We start from the raw sequence: 22,853 nt of genomic DNA, 5'->3' as shown, positions 1-22,853 counted from the left end.
CCCCCCCCCCCCCCCCCCCCCCCCCCCCCCCCCCCCCCCGGGCCCCTGGTGCTAGCATTTGCTACTAGCAATGAACAGGTCAGAGTCACCTGAAGTCCACAGTTCACTCTGGGTCTTATGCTCTGTACCCAGAATTCTAGCACACGGAAGAGCTTCACTGCCTGGAAAATACGCCACTCTCTGCCTTCCCCCAGCCCCTGGCAACTACTGATCTCTCCGGTCTCCACGGCAGTGCCGTTCCCAGACCGTCCCAGAGCTGGGATCACGCAGTCTGTGCATGCCCTTCTGGACTGGTTCCTTTCACGAAGGGAGAGGCCTCTCCGGGTCCTGTGGGTCTCTGCTCAGCCTGACGGCTCCTGTGTTCTTAGCACTGCCAAGATTCTGTCTCCATGCCTGCAAGTCATGCCTCCAGGCACCCAGTGAAGGGGAGTCTGGCTCCTTCCTCGTTCTGGCAATTATCAGCAAAGCTGCTGTAAGCACTGGTGGGCAGGTTCTTGAGAACCAAAGTTTTCAGCTGATCTGGGTATAGGCCAAGAAGGGTGGCTTTGAGGTCAGAAGGGGAGAGTATGTTTCGTTTTGTCAGAAACTGCCAAACCGTCTTGTGTTCCGGCGGGCCGTGACTGGGAGTTCTGGCTGTTCCACAGCCTCACCAGCGTCTTGCGTTGTCAGGGTTCCGGCCATTCTCACAGAGCTGTTGTGGCACCGGCCTCCTTCCCTTTCTCTGGAAACGCTGCCAGTTCAGGCTGGCCTACAGCACCTCCTCCAGGTGAATTTCACTGCTACACGCCTTCCTGGGGGCACTGCTCCAGGCCTGTTAGCCCCTGGACTCATGATGCCCATCGATACTAGATATGGACTCAGGATCTTGTTTTGTAAAAGGTGAAACCGAGAATGCAGAGAGGACCAGGACCCGGGCTCTCCCCTCCCCTGCCCAGCCCGTACCTTGTTCCGGAAAGGCCAGGGCAGCAGAGCATCGTACTCCCCTCTCATGATCACGATGAAGAGCGACAGGTGGGTCCTCTTCCCCGTCCCGTCCCCATTCAGGTAGAGGCGCAGACACAGCTTGTAGCCGTACTTGGCCGTGTAGAAAGCTGAAATATGGAAGGCAGAGTCAACACCGACAGAGCTGGATGGTGTCGCTCTCACAGACCAGGGAACCAGGACCTATGGTTAGGCATGCCCAAAGTCAGTGGCTCAAAACTAAGAAATCTGGGGCTGGAGCGCGGCCTCTCTTCTCAACAGAGTGGCAAGGAGGCCCTGCCAGGCTCTTGGAGATCATCTAGCCCAGGGGCTGTCAACCAGCCGTCCAAATCACAGAGTGCCGGGCCCAGAGTTTGACGCCGAGTGCTGCGGGAGAAGCCCGGGAACAGGCATCTCTAACGGGGCGGTGCTGCTGCTGGCCCTGCCCCACACCTGTAACCCACCTGCTTTTCGCTGCGGGGAAACCAAGCCCAGTGAGGGGAAGTGGCTGGGCCCGGGCTCAATGTGCTGAGGGCAGAGCTAGAATTAGGACTCTGACCTCACAGTGCTGACTTCTTTCTGCTGCCCTAGGCCAAGTGACCCCAACCACTGCAAGCTGGGGGAGCCCGGCGCAGCTCCCATGCCTACCAGCTGCCTTGGCGAAGGCCCCCAGGGGATGAATCACATACCCACCCCCCCCCAATTATGCAGAGTGGCCTGCGGGCAACTGAAAGGGCCATGCAAGTGTGGGTGCCAGTGGCTGTCACCACAAGGGCCCCTCTGGAAAGGGCTGCGGGGGCCAGGCTGGGGGAGCAGGCAGGAAGAGGGGGAGGAAGGATGGGTTGACAGTCTGACTCATCTGTCCCCTTACATTTTGGTGGAACAGGAAGTCAGAGACACTGCTGCTTTTTTTTCCTCTCTGGAAAGAAGGGCGGGGTGGGGAGGGCACTGTGGGGGAGGCAAGGCCACCCCAGGAAGGGGGCTGCTCCCGAGGGCAGGGGCCTGGCAGCGGGAGGCAGCCCTGCTCTGTGGCTTGGGGCAAAGGCCCGGGCCTGCCTGGATCCCAGCCCTGCTGGTGGAGGGTGTGTCAGAGGGGCTGAGGGACAGGACGGGTGTGAAGCCTGGAGAAACGTGCCAGGCTCTGGAAATCGTCATCCACAGAAATCCTCCTAACTTACTTAGATGCGTACACGTGAGACGAGAGGAAAAACACGCAGGTCTGAGAATTTTATGAATAGATACACACATCGTTACATCAGTGGAGACCAAGGAACTAAGAGACACATGGACTGGGGTGCCTGGGTGGCTCAGTCAGTCAGGTGTCTGCCTTTGGCTGAGATCATGATCCCGGGGTCCTGGGATCAAGACCCGCAGTGGGCTCCCTACTTGGTGGGGAGACTCACTCACTCTCTCCCTCTGCCCCGGCTCGTGTGCTCTCTTTCTCTTTCTCTCTCAAATACATCCATCAAATCTTTTAAAAAACCCAAGAAACAAAAGAAAAATCCGAGTGACTACTCCTTTCACGACAGAGTGCCAGGCCCCTGGGGGGCCCCAGAGACGAACCACACGGATTTTCTCGGCGCTCGCTCACACACGACTCACGACCTACAAGTGTGTGTGTCGGTCACTTCATTCTCCTCTGGCCTTACTGTAGACCCTTGGTGCTCTGAGGACGGGGGTCCTCCGGGGAGTGCCCGTGGGGGGCATCCTCTGTGACCCTCTCATTTCCATCAGAACACTCCCTCTGCCACACCGAGATCCGCAGAAGAAGACAACAACCGTATTCCTATTTGCAGAATATGACTGACGTCAGGGAGGCAGAAGGCCTGCCCGATCCAAGCCGCCCATGCTCCATGGGGCTGAGCGGCGAGCCTGTCACCTCCACAGCCCTGGCATAGTAGGTGGCCAGGATGCCACAGAGCTGGCTGCTGTCCCTGCGGCTTTCCTGGGCCCAGGGAAGTCTGCCTCCCCGTGCCGGGCTGCGCCCCTGGGGTGCTGGTACCTGGGGAGAAGAGGCTGACGGTCCTGCCACAGGCTGACTCGTGGCAGCGCCTGGTGACATTGGTGATCTTCCAGAGGAAGGTGCCATCGAAGGAGGCCTCCTCCATGAGGCGGAGGCCCTGCTCCAGCTTGCCCAGGGCCTGGTCTTTCTGAGCCAGCGTCTGCTGCAGCTCCAGCACCTGTGGGGAAGCCCATTCAGTGGGGGACACCAGAGCACAGCGTGGGGACGGGGTGGGGTTACGGAGGTTATGGAGGTGACAGAGTCAGCTCTGCCCCCAGTATGCCTTCCTGACTACACCTCCCTCAGGCACATGGATCTGCCTGTGTCTGTGCCGTCCCTCCCGCCTGGACCTCTATGGCCCCTCTCTAGTCCCCTGGCCAGCTCCTCTTCATCCATCAGGAACCTGGCTCATGGAGCCCTTTTCTGGGAAGCCTCCCACTACCGCCCCAGCTCCGCTGGTCTCTCAGCGGTGTTCTGCAGGGCACTTCCTGAAGTTTCTTAAGATACGGCTTTCTGCCCTTCCTACCGGAGAGGCAGGTTCCCCTAACAGAGGCTGCGCCCATGCTCATCTCCTCTCTGTCTTCAGGCCTTGCACGGTGCATGTGAGACCAGAGTCAGGAAGGTTCTTGACGCACTGAAGGCATGGCTGCTGGCCTTGGGGAGCCCTCCTCGCTGGGGCAAGCGTTACATACGTAACTGGTACACTCCCCACTGACATTTGAGAAAACACAGACTTATTCTTGGGTGTGCTTAGGTCGGGAGGGCAGGCATAGCAGTGAACGTCCTTACAGGAAACTGAATCCCTGATTTTCCCGATGGGAAAGCTGAAGTTCTGAGGGGGGAAGTGACTTGCCCAGACCCATACAGCAAGTTAACGGTGGAGCTGAAACTAAAATCCAAGCCCAGCACAACATGAGACAGTGACAGAATGTTGCTGGACAGAGGAAAAAAAGAAAAGAAAAGAAAAGAAAACAATATTAACATGATGACTGGCTAAATTAGGAAAAGTATAAGCTCCAGAATAAGGGAGGACATTGTCCTGCTCAATCAAGAACTGTCAGGTAGATGGATTTTCTGGAGTTGGTCTGGGACCATCACTCTGAGCGTGTGGAATCCTTCAGAGACAGAGTCATAGCCCATGAGGACAGCATGAAGACGGCTGCTCTGAGGAAGGGGTGAAGGCACTGGGGGTGTGGAGCTTCAAGAAGGAAATATGCAGGGACTACTTCTCTCTGAAGGGCTTCCACAAGGACTGGAAGGCAGAAGTTTTCAGTAGGCCCTGAAACGCAGGGCCAGGAACAATGCTGGGAAGACACAGAGAGGCTGATTTTGGTTCAGTGTGAGGAAGCACCTTCTCATTGTGAAAAACGTCCTCTGGTGGAATGCAATGCTTGGGAAGTGAGGACCCTATCACACGGGAAGTTCAAGCAAAGCAAATGAAGCACACCGGGCGGGGGAGATTGACCTTGGCTGTCACCTGGGATTCAGTGCTCTTCCTCGAGGGTCTTGGAACACACGATACCATTTGGGGGGTGGGCAGGGGGGAGGCATACACTCTGAGCAGGGAGAATGTTCAGAAGGAAGGCTGCCAGTCCACTGCTTTAGAGACAAGACGGGGCCCAGAGACCCCCGGAGCCCACCTTGAAGGGAACTTGCCTCCCACGCTCACCCGTTGTTCCAAGCTCAGGATGTGCTCGCGGTCAAGCTGGCTCTGGTGGATGGAGGCGGCTAAAGCCAGGTGGGAGGCCTCCACCTCCTTGTTGAGGACGGCAACGATGTTCTCGAACACACGCAGCTTCTCCTCCAGCTCAGCCAGGAGCTTCTCCTTCATGAAGTGCTTCAGGGCCTGCTCGTCCTGGCTTTCGGCATGGGGCGCCCGGTAGCAGTCCACTTCCAGGTCCCCCGCCACCTCCACGGCCGCCTGCAGCTGGAGGTCTGACAGATTCTGCTCCAGGGCCATGGGCCCGGACTCCAGGCCCACGCCCTGCTGGGCCTTCCGCTGCTTCAGGAACCCCAACAGCAGGTTCAGGTGGGCAGTCTGGGAGGTGACCTCATGCTCCTGCAGGAGCTTTGGGCTCCCCTACCAAGAGAGTGGGGCTGATCAGTGAAAACGGAGGAGGTTGAGGAGAACTAGGGAATGGGGGAGAGTTCAGCTACCCAAATGCTGCCAAGGAAAGTCAGGTCCATTTACCCAGCAAACGGGAAGATGCTTTGTGTGTCACAAGAGGGGTCTGGACCAGCACCCTGGCATCAGACATGCCCAGGGTGAGCCAAGTGCGTCGCAGTCTCTGGAGCAACAATTCTGCCCTGCCCATGAGAGCGGCGTTTATTCAGGACCACGGAGAGGGGCATAGGGGTTGGGGGAGCGCGTATTTTAGTGATGCTACAGTGGTCAGGTGAGACATTCAGAAGAACTTCCCTAAGTATGGAGATGACTTATAGTGGGATTTGTTGCTCTGAAGAGCCATTAATGTAAGGGACATCCAGAGCTCTGGGACTGCAGTGGCCCCCTCTCCTTTCTCACACCCAGATGCTTACCTTGTAGGAGCAGCCAACACTAGCAAAGGGGCACCCAGCTTCAGCCTCAGCCGCCTCAGGGTGGTCCTAGAAACAATAATCGTCACCAGATGTTACAGGGGTCCCCAGTGGCCACCACTGGGGCTCTCTGCCAAGCATGAGGCTCCCCCAGGGCAGGAGTTGGGCTGGCCCACGTGACTTAGCACATGCTGTTCCTTCTCTGCCTGGCTGACTCCTTTCCACCTTTCAAGCCATCAGCCCCTCTGGGACCCCTCCTTTAACACAGGATCAAGACCTCTGCTGTGATCCTGGGTTGCTGTGTCTTCTGTCAGGATATATCTCACCTGGCTTTCCAACCATCATTCACTGGTTGCCCCCACTGGGCTGGGGGATCTTTGAGGGTCACAGCTGTGTTCTCAGTATGGGGCAGTGTCTATTACAGAGGAAACACTTGGGATATGCTGGCGGCATGACAGGGCACCTCGCACCGCCTGAAGCCCAGGAGGGCTCTCCTCACAATTCCCATCTGCTTCCCTCCTCAGCCATCTACCCGTGACTGACCGAGGCACATCTGCTCTGCACTGCCGTCCCTTCCAGAAAAAGGACAGCCTGAGGGCAGCAATGCAGACAGGATTCAGTATTCAGCAGCAACTAGACAATACTGTTAACCTGTTCATAGGTCTGAGGAGCTCACAAAATGCTTTCATGATCACACTATTTCCTGGGCCCCCAAAGACACCATGAGGATGGCCATAGAGGTTTTTTTTTTTTTTTGTTCCCATTTTACTGATGAAGAAGCAAGGCTGACAAAGGGGAAGAAATGTGCCCAAGAAGGAAGAGCGAGGGAGCTGGCCACAGGGCACTCACTGTCCCACACCAGAGCACTGTCTCTTACCAAGGATAAGCCCATGGGAGATCGCTAGAAAATTTTTTCCAAAACGCATTATTTAGAAAGGGCTTGTATCCGGAATATATAAAGAACTCTTACAATTCAACAAATAAGACAAGCCACCTATTAGAATGGCCAAAACAATGAACAGATACTTCCCAAAAGGAACTATTTAAATGACAAATAAGCCCATGAAAAGATACTCAACATCACTAGTCATCCCAGAAATGCAAATTACAATGAAATACCACAGGGAAATACGCTATCGACTCAAGAGATGAGCAAAAATGCAAAATCGAATGATAACATCAAGTTTTGGTGAGGATACAGAGGAACTTGAGAACACAAAATGGAACAGCCACTTTGGAAAAATTAATGCAAGTATATCATAAAGTTAAATCATACTTAAAAAGCAACTTTCTTACAAACCATGCTCATATGGCGCGTACCACCCACACATTCTGTCTCTAGGAATCGACCTGAGAGAAGCTGAAACACACACCTGTGTGTGTATGTGACGTTCACGGTAGCTTTATTCATAACAGCCCCAAACCGGAAGCAATCCAGATATTCACCAAACGGTGAATGGAAATGAGTGTGTGCTCTGTCCGTGCTGTGCAACGCTCCCTGGCCATCAGACGGAGGAAAATATGAATAAATGCGGTAACATGGAGGAATGCCAAAAGCATTATTGCTAAATCAAAGAAGTCAAGCACTACAAGAAGTCAAAGACTACACGCTAGGACTCTGTTTTTACGAGATTCTAGGAAAGAAAGTCGAGTGACAGAAAGTAGATCCGTGGCTTCCTGGGGCTGCCGCTGGCCTAGCCAGGGGCACAAGGAGGTTTTATCCAGCGTGGAAACATTCACCCCCTGTGCTGTAGCAATCCCACAACTGTATACATTTCCTGGCATCCATCCAACGGTACGCTTAAAGAGCAGTGGATTTTATTGCATAGCAATATAATAGCAATAAAATCTTGATTTTCCAAGGGCTTTTTTTTTTTTTCTTTTTTAATGCTTTCATGGGGGCAAAAAGGTGGCAGATTTGGATGCAAGGAGTGGGTAGAGAGATCTTTCGGGCTGAGCAAGTATAAAGCCACCCTAGTTATTATTTTTTAAAAGTAAAATAAGCAAGAGCTGTGGGTTTAATGAGTACCGCTGGTTTGGGGGACAGAGCAGAGCTCAGCAAACGGCTGCCCTCCCCTTCATCCCCTGCCCTGGGCTTCCAGCACAACTTGTTCCTGACAAGGAATAGAACACAGATGTTTCACTGGGGCGGGGGCAGAGGGCAGCCTTGGCAGAGACCGTGCTGGCTTCGGGGAGCAGCCGTGATGCAGCCTCTGATGCAGAACGGGGAGGACCAATGGCCAGCTGAGGCTTGGCTGTGGACCCGGTTCCTGGGTGAGCGGACCAGGGTAAGTTCTGGGCTCTAAGCTTAAAGGGAGTCCCAGCGGGTAAGGTGGTGCAAGTGAGAAAACTGAGGGCAGAACTGGAGAGATCCCCGCAGGTGGAGGGGCCCATGTTCCTTTGGCTGCAGAGCCCTGCTGGTGTCCTGAAAGCCCACTGCGGCCTGGAAAGTGCAGTCTGGATGTATAACGATGCATGGATGGGGGTGTGGGCGACGGCCGGCCTCCAGTGGCTGACGGAGGATGGGCAGGGTGACTCAGGAGGACCTGAGAGGTCAAGGCAGCCAGCCCTGGAGTCAGCTTGGAGGAGTGCAAAGCCCATTTCAGTCACTTCACACGCTAGCTGTTTGGTCCTAGGAGACCTGTTAACCTCTCCCTGCCTCAGTTTCCTTATATGCAAAATAGGGATAATAGGACCCCCCACCCCCATGAAGTTGCAGGGATCACGTAGGACAATATTCTTAAGCGCTGGCATTACTTACTGCTACTGTAACAAAATACCACAAACTTAACAGCTTCGAACAACACCAATTTATTATCTCATAGGTCAGGAAGGCAAAGCCTTCACGTCAAGGTGTCGATGGGATCGTGTTCCTTCTGGAGGCTCTAGGGGAGACTCCATTTCCTTGCTTTCTCCAGGTGGAGGTCACCTGCATCCCTTAGCTCACGGCCCCTTCCTCCATCTGCACAGCCTGCAGGACAGCATCTTCCAATCTCTCCGGCTCTTTCTTGCCTCCCTCTTAGGAGGAGCTTTGTGATGATCTGGGACCCCCCTAGATAATCCAGGATCATCTCTCCATCTCAATTTAATCCTTGATTTAATCACCTCCGCAAAGTCCCTTCTGCCATTGTTATGGGCAGAGTTGTATCCCCCAGCTCATCTGTTGGGAACCACCCCCCCAAGAACAGGATTACATTTGGAGATTTGGAGACAGGGTCTTTACAGAGGAGACGGAGTGAAAACGAGGGCAGCAGCACGGCCCTGCTCCGACAGGACTGGTGTCCTGGCGAACAAGAGAACACCCAGGGAGAACACTACATGATACGGAAGGCAGCATCTCCACGCTGGGAGAAAGGCCTCGGACAAAACCTACCCTTGCCTGTGGCTTCTTGCCTTCAGACCTGTGAGAAAGACATCTCTCTTGTTCCTGCTGCCCAGTCTGAGGTGTTTTATGATGGCAGCCAGAGCAGATGAATCCCGCCATGGAAGGTAACATAGTCACAGGTTCTGGGGGTTGGGATGTGGACAGCTTTGGGGAACACCGTTCTGCCTGCCACAGCACTCAATGTTAGCCACAAGCAGTAGCTATGGGAGTATATTATTCGTATTTTTATTCCATGGATTAAACACTGCCCTTGGGGTATCTTTTTTTTTTCTTCTCATATATATGCTTCTCATTTAATTTTCCCCACTTGAATTTTTTTTTTTTTTTAAAGAATTATTTATCTGCGAGAGAGGGAGAGGTTGAGCAGCGAGAGAGGCAGGAGGAGAGGAAAAGGGAGAGAATCTTCAAGCACACACCCCGCTGAGTGTACAGCCTGATGCAGGGCTTGATCCCAGGACCCTGAGATCATGCCCGGAGCCAAAATCAAGCGTTAGATGCTTAACTGACTGAGCCGGAGTCAGTGGGCGACGGCCACTAGGCACCCCTCTCACATCTTGAACTTTTTTTTTTTTTTAAAGATTTTTATTTATTTATTTGATAGAGAGAGATCACAAGTAGACAGAGAGGCAGGCAGAGAGAGAGAGAGGGGGAAGCAGGTTCCCTGTGGAGCAGAGAGCCCGATGTGGGACTCGATCCCAGGACCCTGAATTCATGACCTGAGCCAAAGACAGAGACTTAACCCAGAGCCACCCAGGGGCCCCACATCTTGAACTCTTAATAACTAATCCTATAAAACCCTATTTCGCCACTGGATTTCCTTGGGGAGATGAGGAACATCTTAAACCTATTTGTATTTAAACTGGACCAAAGCATTCTTGTGTGTTTTTTCACAAGATCCCTGCAGTGACTCTGGAGGCGGGCAGGCTGAGATTAGCTTCCTCCCAGTACAGGTGGAGAACTGAGGAGGGGCCGGGCTGTGGTCACAGGAAGCGTGACCCCTGAGGACCCACCTGGATCCGGGTCTGCCGGTCAAGTTACGAGACCTTACAAGGGTCTGCCGCTTTCTCAGCAGCTGGGAGAGCTCGTCCCGGCGGCTCCCACAGCGCTGTAAGGAGGAGGCTGGAGCTCAGAGGCTCTGCTTCTCGTCAAAGTGGGAATGCGAAGCTCAGGGACGGCCAGCGCTTTGCAGGGGGTGATGCCAGTTCAGGGCAAAGGCGAAGGAGCGGCCGGAGACCTACAGTCCATGACCGGGGTCCTTCCTCCCAACCGGGGAGTCCTTGCCTTACCCGAAGGGTGGGGACGGAGGGGTCGGGAGAGGGAATCAGGCCAGGGCCGCAGAGGAAGAATGGGGCATCTGTCCTGGGCCCAGCCTGGTCTGTCTGGTGCTGTAAGTGACCCCTGCGAGCGGCCTTGCAAACTGCTAAAAATAAAATCCACAGAGGAATTTTCTCTGAGGAGGAAACAGAAACAGAAAACAAAATCCTAGCCCTGGGGGAACACTTGTCCTTCTGTGTCCGAGAAGTCTGGGGGTGTGTGCTATTCCTGGCCACCGCGCTCACCAGGCCCTTTGTGATGGGGTCAGCAGGGGGTCCCATCAAGAGGTCCCCCACCCTCCACTAGGGGACCTGTGTACTTCTGAGAATGTGAGCACGAAGAGACTGACCCCAGTGACCCCTCTGCCACCCTGGACATGGAGGCTGGCTCGGGTCCTGCTCGGGGATCACCTGGGGCTGAGGGAGTCCTTCATCATGACAAGGGGGACCTGGTCAGTCTGGGTCTGCCTGCCAGCTCCTGCCCTCTTCTGTGCCATCGCCTGTTTCCTCTCTGGCAACTTCTGCTCAGCTCAGTGGCCACCTCCCCCAGGAAGCCCTGCCTCAGCGTCCTAGGTGAAAGCACTCTTACCCATTCCCGTTTTTCCGAAGCACCTGGTGGACTCCAGATCTCAGGGCTGACAGTATTACTTAAACCTGCATACAACACTTGGGGTGACCCACCAAGAGAAGGTGCCACCGGCCAAGGAGGCAGGGTCTGGAACTGCCGAGGAGCCCCGAGAACGGCCAAGGAACGGCCGAGGAGCGCAGGGTCTGCCTTCCCGCCGTGGTAGGACGTGGATCCAGGCACACCCTCTCATTAAGCCTCAATGTATTACCTAAAGTCTAGGCAAAACAGGGATACTACCGCCACTCATGACCCAGGATGTCACAGGATCGACACACTTCAAGGGACGCCAATAAAGGGATGCACAGAGACTGGGGACAGACTCACGAGGGACACGCTCAGTGTCCTCCTACAGATGCGGGCCTGCTTCAGGAAGGTCTGACCGACTTGCCTCTCGTGGCCCCAAGAGAAACAGACTCCGGCTCAGTACAAACAAAGAGGAACACAGCGCAAGCATCAGAGTCCCCTTTGGTCAAAGAACTTGTCTCACGGGGTCACAAGCCTGTGGCTTACTGGAAGCCACTGGCATCAGAGGCCAGCTTGCTTCTGGCCTCCTCGAGTGATCTCTGAGGCAAGAGAGTGAAGGAAACAATCCCCCTTGCAGGGTCACAGGCACACAGAATTGAATGTTATTTTCCAGACACTGGTTGCTCCTTATTCCACTGTCACTTCTAGAGGAAGGTCATTCCAGGCGAGAACCTGGCCTCTAACTAGGTCAGCAGTGATCCTTTAATATCTGGGTCTTAGAGTAGCTCCCAAGTCCACGGCTGTGAGCATTTCTGAAAGAAATAGTCCTCTAATGAACTCAGAGGCCGAGGACAGGCTGATAAGCAGATGGCACGGGAAAAGGTCACAAGGCTGGGAGCCTCCGGGGTTGACTGGGCCGGCCTCTGACCACCCCGCACCCCCATCCCCCAGGTTGTCCTGCAGGCACAAACTTCAGAATGACCACATATGCAGAGGACTGACTTCTAATCAGCTGCTTTCCTTTGCTCAAAAGTCCCCCAAAGTTCCCACTGGGGTCTGGAGCCGGAGGAGTCTCTGGTCTTTCTGGTCTGTGGCTCTGAGCGGGTGTGAGACCACTGGCTCACACGGCACTCCCACCCCCACCCCGGCTTTTCCCTGGGCACGGGGAGGGGGGGGAGCATAAAGATCACACCAGGTGGGGAAGCCGGGGCGAGAGGCCTGCTGCGCCTTTGCCCCCATGGAGGCAGCACCCACTCCCACCCTGAAGGCTGTCAGAGCATCTGTGAGTCTACCATCGGAATCACTTCATTTGATTTCAGGCAACAAGCTTCCCACTGTACTCTGCAGGGCTCCAGGAGCTGCCAGAGCCCCTCAGGGGCGGGGACAGCAGAAAAGGAGCGGGTGCCAGGCTCCCCCTTAATCCGAGCACCTGTACTCTCATCGGATGTCTCGTTCACCAAGATGAAAAATTAAAACCACTGGATTACGAGATGGAAAAGAGCTCTTCCCTCTATTACCTGAGATTTGTACAAAGAAAGTGCATTAATTTTGTTAAGAGGGAAAAATAAGACAAATTGGAAACCATCTTCCTGGTGCACTCGAGCGGGCAGGAGCCTCAGAAGGCCGGAAGCACACGGGCTCCCTTTTGCAGGGGAGCACGGCGGCCCAGACCAAGAGCTGCGTACGGCCGGCTGGCTCTCGAGTGAGCTCCCTGAGACGTGCAGACGTAGAGTCCTGGGAAGCCATTCCACGGGTCAGTTTGACCAGTTAGCTCTTAACCATGCGGCCGAGTGCAGAGTTCCGGGAAAATGCATCGGGTCCTTATGTTATTCCTTTGAGGGCCCCTCCCTGGTGGGCTGAGAAGAGGAAGGGAGAGCCCTCAAGGCCAGCTCTCCTGGGGGCAGGAAATTCCTCCAGCTCTCTGAAGGCAGCTGGGGGGGGGGGGGGGGGCGGCCCAGGACAGAGAAAAGAGAAGGTGTGAAGACTTGTCCGCCTCTGGCCTCGCAGCCAGCCACGGACAGGTCAGCCGGACATCACAGGTCCTGGACTGGCCTTGTAGGACCACCTGGGCTTCTTCATTTCACAGATGGAGAAACAGGCATGAGCACGATCATGGCCTCGTACAGAACGTACAATGCCATCCCTGGACACCAGGCTCCTGGGCGCTGGGCTGTGGTTTTAGGGCAAGGAGGGAGCTCTGGCTGAAAGCAGTCCCTGAGAGGGAGGAAGGCCAAATGGTGAGACACACTAGGGAGTTTTGTGCTGAGACTCCCCAGTGGGTGCTGGGGGCCTGAGGTCTAAGACCGGGGACTAGATTTCGAGCAGCAGTTCTTACAGCTTTGGGCCAATACTTTTTTTTTTTTAAGTTGTTGGATAAACATGAAGATTGCCATTTTTTTGTTTTTTATTTTACCAAGTAAAGACGTTATCAAAAATCCTATCATCGACTACCACCATCATTTCATTTGTACAAAGACATGTACAGGGAGGATATAACCCCAGAACAAAGGCTAATTCTATGAACGAAAAGGTTTCAGTTTTTAAAAACTCACTACAATATCCTTACTTTTATCACTTTTTCATGTCCTGGCAGGAACGGACCAGGTGTGGTTGGCCTGTGGGAGCCTCTGCCCTGGACAGACAGACCTGTGAGGGCTCTTCCAACTCAGAAGGGCTAGAGTTCTAGACTGTGGCACGTAAGGATGTCTCTTTGGCCCATCACACTGCCAAAGCCGTTTCTTATTCCTAGAAGCACAGCTTGGCTGAGCTCCACAGGTGAGCTGAGAAGGATTTCTCCCTCTCTGAGGGCACACGGAGCAGAAAGAACTGTCTAGATCAAGAGGACAGACTTCGCCGTGAAGGGCCAGAGAGCAAACACTGGGAGCCGCATCTTCTGTTGCAACTACTGACCTCCGCCGTTGCAGGGCCAAAGCAGCCATACACCATGCATCAATGAGTGTTTGGGGCTGTGTACCAATAAAACTTTATTTGTGGACACAGAAGTTTGAATATCATAAAAATTTCCATGTGTCACAAAATGCCACTCTTCTGACTTTCTCAAACCATTTAAAATATAAAAACCATTCTTAGCTTGCGGGTCAGATACAACCAGGTGGCAAGCTGGCTTTGGCCCACAGGCCGGGGTCTAGACTGGTGTTCTCACCCTGAATCTGCTGCACATCAGCGAGGTGCCTTTGACAAGCCACTCTGCCATGGTGAACAGCGGGCTCCTCACTGCTTACAACCTGAATTTAATCTCGACCCTGGACGACGGGCAGCTAGGTGTCTGCCTGGGACTTTGTGGGCAGCTGCCTAATGGCTTCAACCTCGACAAGAGGAGAAATTAATTAAATCCCCTTTCTTGGCTGTGCCACGTACCTTGTCCTGAGACTGAAGGCTTCCTGGGCTTACAGACTGGGGGCAGTCCCCTCTGCATTTTGGACAGATCTGGTCCTCGCTGGTCCTGGGGACACATGAACAAAGCCTGCTGAGTGAAGCATCCATGACTTCCTGGGGCCACCTTCCATCCTGATGGCTCTAAAAGCCTGGGCCTTGCTTGGGGTGGCAGCTGATGTCAGTAAGCCGGCTCTCCCCAATCCCAGACCCACTACTCCCAAGCCTCGGAAGTACTGGGTGTCTCCGATATCTCCTGGGAGTCTGCTGTGAGCCTACTTGGCAGCCAACTGACCTGGGGCAGAGGCTGTCGTCACCCATACTTACCCACTGAAGGGTCTATTTCTGTCTCGCTGCGGAAACATCAATTATGCTGGATTATAAGGAACTGCCCCAGTTTCTGCTGGGAGAATGATGTAGCAATGTACTGCCTCACTTTTCTAAAATCTGAAGGATTCTGAATTTCAAAATACATCTGACCCGGGGCGCTCAGATAAGGGATGGCCCATATGTGGCTAAATGTGCTCTTCTTGGCTTCGGGTCTCTGATTTTCAGGAATGACAGATGACCATAGTCAATCCAAAGAAGGGGGCTCGGAGAACTAACCCAGCTTCTTAACCAGGAGTGGGTGTCAGACCCTGAGCAGAGTGACCCACGCCCCTATGTGCTTTCAGAAGGCTCCCAAGTGTTGCCCACCCACAGCGAGAGCCATTGGCTCCTACCTACAGGCCCATCCTACCCAGGAGGAAAACAAGGCCCTGAGGCCACGAGGACATGCCTGTCGGCCAAGAGCACAGAGTCAGGAGCCGGGCAGAGCTCTTTTGGCCTCAGGCCTGGGTCCCTCCGACACCCAGAGAGCTCCATCCCAGGCTCTGGCACGTTTTGGAGGAATGGGGAGGAAAGCCAAGAGACGCATGGCAAGAGCCTGAGATGAACCCAGAAACAACAGCTCGATGGTACAAGCAGTCAAGCTTTGCTCCCCGCCCCCCACCAACGCCCCACCTGGCTCGTCCACAGCCACATCCTCTCCCCTCCTCTAGCAGCCCTTGTCAGAGCCTTTGAAATTCACAAGTCTGCCTGATTCAGTTTTCCCACCTTCTGATGCTGTAAAACCCCAAACAAAGGTCACACTGGGGGCGCATGGCAGACACTAGGAGCATCTCTGCCAGGAATCTGACCTGGGCCAAGCTGACTTAGTCTCTCTATTGGGCCTCCTTGTCCCCATCTGTAAAATAGGTGAGTAACAGTAGCCACCTTGCCAGGCACCTCCCACAATCCAAGGAAACAGTGCTTAGCCTACAGTAGGTGCGTAATAGTTGCTTAAAATGGGATGCTGGCGATCATATTAATGTCACACCTGAGATATTCATACTGTACATATAAACATACATATTTTTACATATTCTATACAAAATGTATGATTATATATATTCTGTACACATATAAAATGTGTACTCTACATAAGCACGTATTTATATAGAGACATGCAATTTCATATACTATATGGATAAATCTAGCTGTGTGTCCCCTTTGAAAGGGTTGCCAGCAGACAGCACAAGGTGATGCGTGCTATCGTGGAAGGAGATGGACTTTACAGCAGCATTTACCAAGGGAGCGTCTACTCATTCTTCTAAGAACTTTCCCACATACTGTTGGCTGGGCCTTGTATCAACCCCGGGAGGTAGCAACCAGCTCTGGAGGGCTCTTACAGACAAAAAAGCTGAGGCTTCAGGGTGCTGGACCCACAGCACCAGGCCCCCCAGTCAGCCAGTGGCCCCACTGAGGGCAGAGCTTCTCTCCCTCCCTCCACCCCAGCCGGCCTCTGCTGTGGGAGCGAACACACCTTCCCGTGGCTGCTGCTCCCGCCGTCACTCCAGCTGGGGCCAGGGACGACAAGGAAAGGGTGTGAAACAGGCCCAGTGAGGTGAAGTCACCTGCCGAAAGCCACCAGCTCCTCTCACCCTTGCCTCCCGTTGGGGGCCCCTCCCTGACACCTTTTCCACACCCAGCCCTGCTCCTCCAGGCCCTCACCTCACGTTCCCAGAGAGACAGGCGGCGCAGCAGGGGGCCCTGGGCTCTGGTGGGTCCTGGCAGGCGGTGGGGGGGCACCCAAAGGGAAACTCGTTCTCATCGGGGGCCAGGCGGGGGCTGCTGGCTGGGCCAGAGGCCATCCTGGGGTCCCAGGCTGGCCAGGGGCTCCCGGTCTACGCGACTGTGGGGAGGAGACCAGCTGTGGAAGCTGTGGAAGCTGCGGAGGGGAGAGGTGAGATCTGTCTGGCGAGCAGGAGTCTGATGACTTTATCTCTTCGTAGGCTTGTGTGGTTCAACGTCACAGCTGAGTCACAACAGGGATGGGGCAGGAATTACCCTTTGTGGTGCAAAAAATCCCCTGGATGGTGACAGAAGGCTTTAGGAGTGTCCAGTCATTCTTTGAAGTGAGAGAGAAAAAGAAAACAAGTCAGAGAGAAAAAAGAAGTGGGCCCCAGATTTTCAGGAACTGCCTGCCATCAGAGTTTCCCTGTCTGAGCACCTTGGGCTGCTGCTGGCTTCCTCCTCCTCCTCCCTGGGGACATCGGCAGAGAGTCACAGCTGGGGGCTCCTCTGTGTTCCCTGGGACTTTGAGAGAGCCTAGAATTCTCGGTGGGGGTGCTCGCTGCCCTGGTGGAAATCCCCAGGGTTCTGGACGCAGGTCCAAAAACACAAGTTCCAGACGCTTTAGCTGTGTCCTGGCCAGAGCTTCTCCGAGGTGAAAGTCACTTCCTCACAGTGGGTCTTGATAACCCCATCTGTTTATTTAAAAAAAAAAGAAAAGAAAAGAAAAGAAAAAGACTTGTAACAGGCAGTCTCCAAGCCCTTTTGGGCTCTAAGATTCTGGGACCCCGATGGCCAAGGCAACCCGAGGCAGCTGGGAGGCTTCTGATGTTCCGACCTTGCCCATGGCGTTCCTCATCAGTCATGTTGATGATACCGGGCCCTCCCCGCTCCTTTGAAGCAAAGCCTCGGGACCATGAACTGCTCAGGCCCTCCCCCCATTTCCCCACTCAGGAAATCATAAGTGGCCACACACTTGGGTCAGGCGCCACCACTTCCCCAGCCCTGAGAACAAAGCTCTCCATAAATACTAGGTCACAGGGAGCTGGCCTCATGGCTGAGTGGGAGGGAGATCCACGGCTGTGTGGCTTCTGGCAATGTCTACTGTGGGCCGGGCAACATTTTCCTTCCTGTTCCTCAAAGTGACCTGCTGGGGAATTTAATAGCAAGAATTTAACACATAGGCACAGAGAAACAAGAGGCCTCGTCCAAAGTCACAAGCCCCTGGTTGGGAAATGGCCGGGGCACAAGGTCTGAGAACCCTAAGATCTGTGTTTTCTACCCACAGAAGAGAGATGAAAGCAAGGTGACCTGGTGGGGCTGACAGAGCCGGGACTGGGCGCCAGAGCATGCAGCCTGTTTTCTCATCTACCAAATGCAAAAGATGACTCCCTCCACCTCTTCCTGTCCTGCTGCATTTTGCAAGTTTTCATGCTGGTTTCAAATCCTGGGCTTTGAAGTCTGACAGATCTGAGCTGGGATCCTAAGTCTTCCACGTACGAGCTGTAGGTCCTGGGACATGGTCTTTAACTTCTCTGAACCTCAGTCTTTGCATCTGTAAAGTGGGGGGAGAATAATAAGGTCTACTTTACCTGACTGTTGTGGTGACCAAGTGAGGGGGGTGGGTGGGCGGAAGCCTCACATGGTGCACGGCCCAAGCCAAGTGCTTGGAAGGCTCTGACATTGTATCCCAATAATGGCCAAAGCCCTTCCAGCTCCTCAAGATCAAAGAAAAGAATTAAGATGGTACATTATGCTCCCAAAGTATTTCCACATCCACCAGCTTCACTTGAGCCTTGTAAGTGGGCAAGGCAGGCCAGATGTCCTCTGCCCCTAAAAAAATTCAACTGCCCCCATTCCCTGGAGTGATACTTGGGCAGCTGGCAAAGAGGACATAGCCACCTACTGCTACAGGTATAAACTGGGATGCCCACCCCCACCTGGGCCAGCTGTGGCCTGAGCCTCTCAGCAGATGACCTTGAGGCCTACTTCAGAGGAGGCCTATCAGAAAGGCGTACCCTTAACCACATACCCCAAACCTGTAAAGCTCCCTGCATTCCTTCTTCCCCTTCCTGTGGCATAGACTGGCACCTATCTCCACAACCAGGTTCTGAGTCCCTTTCTCCCTGGTCTCCTTTCTTTCTCCTCTGTCCTCAATGCCTCCCTCTCTACCAGATCTTCCCTATCAGCATCAAGATGTCCCCAAGCTGTTCCAATAATAAAAGGGAGAAATACTAGGTGCAGCACTTCAGTGCTGTGTTAAGTACTTCTAACCACCTCACCTAATCCTATGACCCCTTTGAGGCAGGGACTGTCTTCATCATCCCATTTTACAAACCAGTTAAGTGACTTGCCCAGGGTCCCACAGATGGTGCGTGGGGATTCCTGAACTCAGCCTGTGCTCTAACCACACATTCTACCCTTTCCCCAAAGTCCTCTCCCACATCTACACTCTCTCCACACTTAAACAGAACTTGTAGGAAAGACTGTCTATGCAGAGAATTCCTCCCTTGAGTCTCTGAAACCATCTCCCCAAGGTTCTCATTGTTGGGGTCACCGGTGCGCATGGGCCGTCCCAGTTTCTATCTAACAGTCCTCTGGCCAGCACCTGACACCATTCTTGGCCCCTCCTTTCAAATCCCCTTCCTTCCCCCCCCAACCCCCCGCTTCTGCACCCACTGGCTGCTCTTCATCTTCTCCTCCACCCCTTTTCTCTTCTACTCTGAACCTCCATTGTTCCCATCTCCCCGACTACACCGCAGGGATCCGCAAGGTTGGAGTCTCTCGGTGCCGCCTCCCCCCACCAGCCTTCCACTTGACCTCTGGGGTGCACTTGGACCAGACTCCTGGGAGTCTCGGTGGTCTGCCCCCAGAATGGGGCTGGGCGCCCAGCTTTACGATCCCGACGCATTCCCAACCTGAGCACAGGCCCCTGTTCCCCCTACCCCCACCCCGGTTGCCCGGCTCAACGACGCTGGGTTGCTTGTCTGTGACCGCCAGCGCCCCCCCCGCCCAGCCCCGTTCGTGCATCCCCCGCCCCGGGACGAGTGACTGTCCCCTCGCTACTGCCACAGATCCAGGTGCGTGCCCCGTGCTGAGGGCGGGGCAGCGCGGGCGACTAGTCAAGGATGGGCAAACCCCTGGGCTGCCCCGGCTGCCCGCAGGAAGCGCTGCGGTAGGGAGTCCGGGGGCGGGCTCTGCAGCGGTGGCGTCCTGGTCACGGGCCGCGCGGGGAGGCCTGCACTGGGGGAGCCCCCTCCCGAGCAAGCGGGAGCTGGGGCGTCCCGGGCCGGGGAGCGTGGGGGCGGGGGCCACAGAGCCTCGGGCAGAGCCGGGGCGGGGTGCAGCCCCACCAACCTCTGTGCCGCCGCCGCCACCGCCTCCCCAAGGCCCGCCGGGAGCTTCCGGTGGGGCGCCGGGGACGTGGCCCGGGAGGCGGAAGCCGGGGAGGGCGGGGGCGGGTCCTCGCAGCCTCCTCCGGCTCCCGGGGCCGCCCCGGGGGCGGGGCGAGCGCGTCCCTGCCCCGCCCCCCCGGGGGAAACTGAGGCTGGGGGCCGCGTCTGCAGCGTTGGGTACTGACTGCTGCCCTTGTCCTTCTCTCCCGCCGTGGCCCCGGCGCCGAGGCAGAGCTCAGCAAAGCATTTGCAGAGTAAACGAAAACAGACCTGGGACTTGACCCCGTCTCCCGCTTGCCTGAAATCCTGCGTGGGGATGGGGTGAAGCAGTTGCAAAAGCCCCGGTCCTGGCTCTCCTGGATTCCTGCAAAGCGCCCGGCGCAGTGCGGGGCTCGCGCAAGCTTCCTGGTTGGGGGCGGTCGGTGCAAAGCGGCTCCAGAGGCGCTCGGCCTTCACCGAACTCGATGGAACCCTGTCGGGTTGCATCTACACACGCACGCACGCACGCACGCTCACGGGCACTTATTCTTTATGAACTTGTGTATATCAGTAAATAGTTATGGAACTTAGTGCTGGGGTGGAGTTTTTGTTTAAAAGATACAAACAATCTTTATTTTTCCATCAGTTTGTCAAAGACTCCTGCATCAGACCTCTAAAATCTTCGGTACCGGTAGCTGAGGGAGGAGTGAGGCTGTCCACTTTGTTGATTTGGTTTTGTTTCAGTTACTCAGAGGCATCCATTACGTTCTCTTTATGTACCAGGGGCTCGCTCTCTCGCTCTCTCTCTCTCTCTCTTTTTTTTTTTTTGTCTTGATACCCAACTGGAGTTGGGAACTGTGTTTTATTTCTTTGGTTTTGTTTTGTTTGTTTGTTTCTTTTAAGATTTTATTTATTTGTCAGAGAGAGAGAGAGAGAGACTGACTACCAGGAGGGGCAGCGCCAGGCAGAGGGAGAAGCGGACTCCCCACTGAGCAAATCCCATGTGGGACTGGATCCTGGGACCCTGGGATCAGGTCTGGGATCATGACCTGATCCGAAGGCAGGCACTTAACTGACTGAGCCACCCAGGCATCCCTGGTCTCTGTGTGTGTGTGTGTGTGTGTGTGTGTGTTTCATGAGAGGTAGTTAAGCCTCCTATCCATCCAGAGCAGAGCTTCTGGCTTCTGAGGGAGCAGCTGGTGCTTCAGGACAGAGAGCCCTGCTGGTGAAAGGAGAGCCTTCCGGTCCTATTTGGAGAAGAGACACCTGCCTGCAAACAAGCAGAGGCTCTCCAGGGCCTCCCACAGAGGCCGTCTGTGGGAAGCTGACCCTTGGTGGTCTCTGTAGGGGCTTTCCATTCTAAGAGGAAAGGATTGAGTTTTGAGTCTCTGATTTAAAAATTCACTGAAGTTTGGTCCAGTCCACGAAGGATGTGGGACCAGTAAAAGCCATTCTCTGGTCCCACCTCTGTCCCAACCACCCTGTCCTCTCTGCCCTCAAAATAGAGCAATGTAAGTGAACAAGCAACCTGACCTCACACTCCTCATGTGTCACTTCCTGTTTTCAAATTAATGAGCTCATTTGGTGGAAATTTACCAAGGGAAATAGTTTAATTTTGGAAAGTACCAAAAACTTATCTGTAGTCATTTGGCTTATTTTGGGGGGCTCTTGAAATGGAGGGGGCATCACCAGAGGATCTCCGAGTGCTCAGGGAATAGCACGGCTGAAGAAATTAAAAGCCAAGCCTCAGGAGGCTGAACCTGACTCAGAGAGGAAATGAGACCTTTCGGAGACCACTCATCTCTACCCAGGAGAGAAAATTTTTCTCTCTAAAAATAAGTTTAAAAAGAAATGTAGTCCATCTGGCTACGCCGTAAGATCTGGTGGTCTGAGTGTGAGGCCGTGACTGAGGAACCAGAAAGCAAATCGGGGAAGTGGGGAACATCTGAGCCTCGGCGGCCCCTTTCACATCCCTGTCTGCTGTGTTGGTCCTAGGAGGGAGGCACCAAAAGGCTCCATTCTCCAGTTTCGTCCCTATCTTTCAGCTACCAGGGTCTTGAAACTGAAGCTGCCTGCCTAGCCTCGCTGCCTTTGCGATCCCATCATGTCCGCAGCCTGGCTTCTGGAGTCTAGAAAACTGGCAAAAACTGACAAAGCTCTGAGAGTTTGGTGCTGGGAGGAAAAGGAGCTGTATCTTCCTCTCTCTGCCCCCCCACTTGGAAATCTGTAGTGATATATTGGAGCATCTATTTATATATCGGAATGAGCACTGGACTAGGAGTCAGACTTGTGTTCTGTGCGTTTTTTTCCTTGCCTCTAAACCAGGAGGAGTTGGAAGATGAATAAACGAGTGCTTAGATAATGGCTCAAAAAATAACAGTTCATAGATTTTTTTGATAGAGGCAAATGACCTTACAGTTCATAGAATGTGTTGGGTTTTTCAAACTTTGTATTAGCTGTAGGACTGTGTCTTTGAATGCTTTCGGTATGGAATCCAAATATACAAACCCGCTAGAGGCAGAGATGCTCTGTTAAGCAGAGCAGGTGGCCCAGAACCTTTGCCCTGGGCTTCTGTCTTCCCCATCCTGACCTCTGGGTCCCAGGGACATGGTTTAAAAATCATGGGCCTAATGAGTTGTGTTCAGGTTCCGAATGTGGAAACAGGGATTCTCTCCTGGTCTGACCTGCCTCTGCTGTTTCAGTCTGTTCAGCCCGTACACTGACAAGTGTGCCTTTGCCCGTGCTGTGGTTCTGGCTGCTGGTGAGCCAGGGCACGAGAGGAGGGAGACATTAGGCTGGCAGGGTTATTTGCCTTCTGGGAGAAGGCAGGATCAGACTGCAGCCTAAGGAAGCCTCTGGAGGATTGGGGTCTGTGGTCACAGCAAAGATGAGAAGAAGAGCGGGACAGATGCCCTTGGACCCTTTGCACACCATCACTTCCACTTCACAAAATCCAGGCCTCGGGAGCAGGTGGGTGAAGTGGGGCCACCTGGCGCATCACTACGGCTCAGAATGGCGGCCCCTCTCCGGCCCGACATTTCCTCAGCAAGAGGCAAGTTGATGTCATCTTCAGTGAGAGGAGAGTTAGTCATTGGCTCCATTTAGGGGAAGGAAGAGGAGAAGGAAATCAGAGTCTGTCCTGGGGAGGCAGGGGGCGGGGGAGGGGTCGAGGGCGGGTCCCAGTCGTTGAGGACATTTTTATTGATTT

General features: G+C 54.3%; 1 protein-coding gene across 9 annotated transcripts in view; it reads right to left on the bottom strand.

The window, feature by feature from the left end:
• TRAF1 (TNF receptor associated factor 1) overlaps positions 1 to 19,650 on the bottom strand; it is a 21,855-nt gene extending 2,205 nt beyond the window's left edge. The window contains exons 1-9 of one of the 9 annotated variants that reach the window (XM_059410911.1): positions 17,670 to 17,751; positions 17,303 to 17,421; positions 16,711 to 16,966; positions 16,212 to 16,608; positions 14,166 to 14,250; positions 5,501 to 5,566; positions 4,632 to 5,042; positions 2,963 to 3,140; positions 943 to 1,091 (exon numbers count right to left, since the gene is read on the bottom strand). In XM_059410911.1, coding sequence (XP_059266894.1) covers positions 943 to 1,091; positions 2,963 to 3,140; positions 4,632 to 5,042; positions 5,501 to 5,566; positions 14,166 to 14,250; positions 16,212 to 16,351 — 1,029 coding nt within the window. In that variant the 5' untranslated portion in view covers positions 16,352 to 16,608; positions 16,711 to 16,966; positions 17,303 to 17,421; positions 17,670 to 17,751. Of the gene's footprint in view, positions 1 to 942; positions 1,092 to 2,962; positions 3,141 to 4,631; positions 5,043 to 5,500; positions 5,567 to 14,165; positions 14,251 to 16,211; positions 16,609 to 16,710; positions 16,967 to 17,109; positions 17,220 to 17,247; positions 17,422 to 17,582; positions 17,759 to 19,628 lie in introns of those variants that run through there. The other 8 variants (XM_059410910.1, XM_059410908.1, XM_059410907.1 and 5 more) reach the window with 8 other exon arrangements.
• Positions 19,651 to 22,853: the final 3,203 nt, after the last annotated feature.

This window comes from Mustela nigripes, chromosome 9, assembly GCF_022355385.1.
Source record: "Mustela nigripes isolate SB6536 chromosome 9, MUSNIG.SB6536, whole genome shotgun sequence".
NCBI lineage: Eukaryota > Metazoa > Chordata > Mammalia > Carnivora > Mustelidae > Mustela > Mustela nigripes.
This window is presented reverse-complemented; position numbering and strand designations above follow the sequence as displayed.